Genomic DNA, 5,935 nt, shown 5'->3' on the forward strand with positions numbered 1-5,935 from the left:
CCCCAATAACAAGTTCATTGTCACCAAAAAAAAAATAACAAGTTCATTGTATGGTAGCACTATGGTCCCGTTTTAAAAATTATTTTTTTTAATTTATAAAAATAATAGTATTAATATAACCAAGTTGGGTTGGTCTAGTGGTTAGCTCACTAGTCCGCTTAAGCAAGTGTTCGGGGGTTCGAATTCCGTCTTGTACCGCGACGGATTAGTCCTTAACCTGCTGGATTGAGGGATACCGTGAAAAACCAAAAAAATAATAATATTAATATTTTGTGTAATTTTTAAATTAAATTATAATTTTTTAAAAAATTATTTAAATATTTATAAAAAATTAAAAAATTAATAATTTAAATATAAAATAATTTATTTATAAATTATTTTTAATATAAATATTATTGTTTAAACTATTTATTTTAAAAAAAATTAATTGAGGTAAAATTTACCCAAACTGGGCCTGTCACTAACCATAAACAAACACAAAACCCCACATTTGAGTCTCGGACTCTCTCTCCCTATATAAACGAAACCTCCTCCTACTCTTTCTCTTTCTCTCCATTAAAGATTCAACCCACTCATTATATGCACAAATAGCTCTTCGTCAGAGTTATATTATCTCTCTTCAGTTTCTTGTATGGGCTGAGAGAGATCCACATGTCTCGCACGTGCTCACAGTGTGGAAACAACGGGCACAACTCCCGCACATGCACAGACGCTTCTCTCGCTGCCGGATCGGTCTCCGGTGGCGGAACCCCTCAAAGAGAGAACGGCATCATGCTCTTCGGCGTAAGACTCACCACCACCGAAGGGACCTCATCGTCATTCAGAAAAAGTGCTAGTATGGGTAATTTGTCACAGTTTGATCAACAACCACCGCAGGATCCAATCGTTGCTGACGCCGGCTATGTGTCCGATGACGTCGTTCACGCCTCCGGCCGCAGCCGCGAGCGCAAACGAGGTAAAATAGTAATAATAGAAGAAAAACACGTGCTTAATTTCTTGCTAGTTTATTAGTTTCACTTTGATTATTATTTTTTTAATCTTTTAATGGTTTTCTTTTGTGATTGTTATTAGGTGTTCCTTGGACTGAAGAGGAGCACAAATTGTTCTTGTTGGGTTTACACAAGGTTGGAAAAGGTGACTGGAGAGGAATTTCTAGAAATTTTGTGAAGACTCGGACTCCAACTCAGGTTGCTAGTCACGCACAGAAATATTTCCTCCGCCGCCACAATCAGAACCGCCGCCGCAGAAGGTCTAGTCTGTTTGATATCACCACTGATACGGTATTCAATCTAATCTTTGCTATAATTGTTAGCCTTTATGGTAACAAATTATTTAATTTTCAGAAACTGGTTTCATAATAAATGAAAAATATCTCGACGATATAAATATTATTACTATTATTGATGAACAATATAATCTTTTTTATTAAATGCACAATACTTGATTACGAAGATTTCAAATCGTGAAACTTATTATTTGTTGGATTAAAAAAAAACTGTTTTTGAATATTTTGTTAGAAAAAGGTTTTTATTCACTTAACTATTAACGTGAGTTACTAATAAAACGCAACGTTTTTTTTTATTATTTTAAAATCTATTGATTTCATTTTTTATTCTAATTTTTTTTGGCATTATTTATTCTAAATTAAGGTGATGGAATCGTCTGCCATGATGGAAGAGCAAGTTCAGCAAGAAACTGTTGCGCCACCCACACCCTCTACATATTCGTCATCAAACTACAACAACTTATCTAGCTCTACTTTCCCCATGGCTTTATCTTCTGTGATGTTGCCATTAGCTGCTAAACCAATAAGGCCAACGCCTATTTTGCCTGTGCCACCATCTTCTAAGATGGCTAATTTGAACCTGAAAGAGAAAATAACTCTGAATACAGAATTTCGACCTCCACCATTTGTTCTTAACTTAGGGCCGCAGCAATTCCGGAATCAGTCCCCAGACGAAAATAATGATCGCTCCTCGCCATCCTCGTCATCCACGTCGTCTTTTCAAGCAGGAAATTTCAATGGTGGTGGAGATAGCATAATTAGTGTTGCTTGAATAGTATATATTGTCTTAATTTAATTTAAGTTTGTAAATTATCGTTAGCTATGGAAAGTGAAAATACAGACCTAATTGAAAAATGATGAAACAAAATAGTATCACTGTATCAAGTAAAAGAATTGCTTTGAAGATAATTAATTAATTAATTAGACGAGACTATAAGATAGGTTAGTTATATGGTTATAAATATAACTATTATTATTATTAGGACAAGAATGGTTGGGGTGTGTTTGGGATATTAAGAAATTTAATCGTTGTTTTAATATATAGAAGTTGGATGAGAACAAGGAAGAGAGACAGAGAGGATGAGTTGTCATATTTGGTGGCTATTGGGAAATTCTTGTTTCTATTGTGTGTGGGAGTGTGACTTTGAGAATTGAGATGACAGAGCACCGGGTACTCGGGTTATACTATTGGTCTGTTTTCGTTGCAACTTAGTGGGTCTCAAAAATATTATATAATATTATATTAGATTAAATTATTCAAGGTGGAGGAGAATATATATTATGCTCGTGGTGTCCAATTCATACACGCATGTCTTTGTTACATTTTTTTCCTTGTATTTTTTTAGTAATGAATCAGATTGCCTTTTTCTTATTATTACATTCTTTAGAACCTTATGTCTACAAAAATCATTCATGTCTCCGCGGGACTTGTTTTTCCTATACTTAAATTGTCGTTTTCAATTTCAGCTGAAAAATCAATTAATTGCTAGATTGGATTAATTTTTTTAGTAAAAAAGTATTTTTTTAATAAAATACTTTTATTGAATTTAAAAAAAATATATTTTTTTTTCAAAAGATTGACCATAAGAAGGAGAAGAAATAAACATTTGTTATATATATTAAAATTGATGAAGAAAATTTGCTTATAAAAAAATTTTTGATGAAGACAAAATTACGAATATATAGGACAAATCACACTGTTAAACCGCAGTGGAAGAAAATTTACGTGATTTAATCAAAGTAAAAAATGTAAATTAAGCTAATTCAAATTAGGAAACTAAGAGTAATTCGAATCACATTAATTCGAATTAATAAAGAAGTGTAATTCGAATTTGATTCATTCGAATTATGTATGCATTAAGTCCTAGATAGTTCGAATTAACCGGGTTTAAATTACTTATGTAGGTTGACTTAGGTAGTTTTAATCACACATATTCGAATTATGAGGAAAGTAATTTAAAGTGTAGTTCGAATATGAGTCCTTCGAATTATATATCTGATTTCCAACTATTTTAATACACAATAATTATATTTATATGGAGGCAATGCTAAATCGAATTCAATTAATTCGATAATACGAGTCTATAAAAAAATTGTATTTTATAAAGTTTAAAAATTTTTATTATGTGATAAGTTAGTAAAAGAGTATATTGCAAATTTTTATAGTACTCATCATAACAATGTTTAATTTAAAAATTGTTATTAAAATTTTAGTTGTACTCATTACAAAATAAATAATTATAATAAAAAATTTTTATATATTGTTATAATTTTTAAAAATTTTTATTGTAGTTATTTATTTTGTAACGTGTACAACTAAGTTTTTAATGAAAACATCAATGATGTTTTCTTTAAAATTAATTTATAAAATATTTTAGAAGTAAAAAAAAATTATAGTAGAATAAAACTTATCTGAAATCAAATAACCTAGTGTAACATACATCTTTGACCAATACTAAAAAAAAGTTATCCTAATTATGTACATAAAATTCTAAACAATACAGTTCTATCTTTTGTAAGTAAGCTGCCTTTAGAATATCAATAATGCTTTTTCATGTGCCGCTTTTAATCTAAAATCCTAAAAAAAAATTGATTTAAAAGTTATAATGTTATTATATTGGCACAACACTTTATTTTTGTATGATAAACATGCACAACACTTTATTAAATATTCTTTTTATAAAGTATTTAAAGTATATAAAAATGCACTCCTATTATAAAAGGAGTATTTAAAAAGTTGTTAAATTTTTATATGTTATTAAATTTTAATAAATACAAGTATATTTTTATATGTTATTTTTAATTCAATGTTCTAATAGAAGTTAAAATTAATTTATATTTGATAATTTTATACTAAAATTAATTTGTTATAATCTTGTTTTATACTTTTTTAGTATATTTTTTTATATTATATAGTATTTTTTCTAGTATCTTATTTGATAAGTTAAGTACTCTTTTTTATTACAAAATTTTTATTAATATTTATATAGGTTGATTTTGCATTAAATTTAATAGTCTAAATTTTATTTATAAATAGAACTCAATTTTCCAGTAAATCGAAAAGACTCATTCGAATTATAATTCGAATTCCTCAAACACTAATTCGAATAAGCTAAATTCAAACTCTCTATGCATAATTCGAATCAGGTTGATTCGAACTTTTCCATGCATGATTCGAATCAGTTCGATTCGAACTATTAATACTGTAAACTCTCTCACTAATTCGAAAAGGTTTGATTCGAATTACCAAGCTTTTTAGTTCGAAATGAGTTGATTCGAATTATATAGAGACATGCTTTTGGTTGATTCATGTCTCATTTTTTCGTTCGGTTTAATCATGTAAAATCTCATGCAAGTTGGCTTAATACTACCATTTATCCGAATATATATATGATTATAAATTTTTTTAATATAACAATAAAATGTTATGATCATTTTTTTGTTAAATTGATCAATAATATAATCTACAATTATCAATTCATATGAATAATTAATAATTTAACTAAAAACTTAATAGAATAATAAAGATTTATTTTATATTTTTGTGCTGGCACAACCATTACAACTTGCAAGTTACAAAAAAGGACAATGATACGGCCATCAACTTCATGAAAGGTTAAGGTCAATTAAGCTATCAACGGATCGAGAGGATAATATTACGTGAAAGTTTGATAAGAAGGGTGTTTTTTCTATTAGTTCTTTTCTGCAGGTCATCCAATTAGAAATTCTGACTGATAAGATCACAAGTTATAGTTTCACCAGTGCGATTTGGAGAAGCGTGGTACCTCCGAAAGTGAAGCTATTTGGATGGTTTGTGCTAGTTGGTAGAGTTAATACCAAAGAGCTGTTGAGCAGGTTGGGTGTTCTTCCCAATAGTGATAATGTTTGTGTTTTGTGTAAAAAGAAAATAGAATTTGTGCAGCATTTGTTTTTCCTATGTGAGGTTACATGGCAGATGCTATTCCTGATACCATAAAAGGACTATTTGAAAGTTAGACTGGAATGCACAATAAAAAATAAGAGCAGAAGAAGTGGCTGACTGAATTCTTTGTTGGGAACGGAACGATAGAATTTTCAAAAATAAAAAAGCAGGTGTTGCGAAAATATAAAGCAGAACGATTTTAAACTACCAAAAATGGACTTTCAATAATCCTTGTGGATGTTGATGGCAATACTTGGGAGACTAAGAAAATTATTATCTCTCGTGTAGGTAACTTCTTTTATTTTTTATTTTTTATGTTCCACTCTATTGTGTTGAGCTTCTTTTATTTTTTTTTTTAAAAAAAAAGAAAGAACAATGATGTCAAGGAAATTAATTACTTAAAAAACATATAATCAGTAAGGAAGCTGAGGGCTAGCATAAAAAGGAATCAAATTCTAGTGAATCCCCCGGTGCCGACTTAATTAAGAACTGCTAAAACCCAATTTGTGGAGATGTAAGGAAATGATACCCGTTATTATTGGTTTCTTCCACCTTTAGAGTCTTTGGAATTTTTTGGATTTAACTCCTAAAATGTATAAGATGGTGAAAAAGAAAAGAGGTTTTGTCTAATAATAAACTTAAATAAAATTTACACAGTCAGGATTTTTATTAAAATGTGGTTAGTATTTAATTAATAAAAAATAAGTAATTTTATATTGTTAAATGTA

General features: G+C 29.1%; 1 protein-coding gene across 1 annotated transcript; it reads left to right on the forward strand.

Moving 5' to 3' along the window:
- Positions 1-536: 536 nt before the first annotated feature.
- On the forward strand, positions 537-2,663 carry LOC107489059 (transcription factor MYB1R1). Its single transcript, XM_016109835.3, has 3 exons — positions 537-955; positions 1,072-1,280; positions 1,650-2,663. The coding sequence occupies exons 1-3, from the start codon at positions 652-654 to the stop codon at positions 2,055-2,057; spliced, it is 921 nt and encodes a 306-aa protein (XP_015965321.1). The 5' UTR covers positions 537-651; the 3' UTR covers positions 2,058-2,663.
- The last annotated feature ends 3,272 nt before the right edge of the window (positions 2,664-5,935 follow it).

The sequence above is a fragment of the Arachis duranensis genome, chromosome 5 (assembly GCF_000817695.3).
Source record: "Arachis duranensis cultivar V14167 chromosome 5, aradu.V14167.gnm2.J7QH, whole genome shotgun sequence".
NCBI lineage: Eukaryota > Viridiplantae > Streptophyta > Magnoliopsida > Fabales > Fabaceae > Arachis > Arachis duranensis.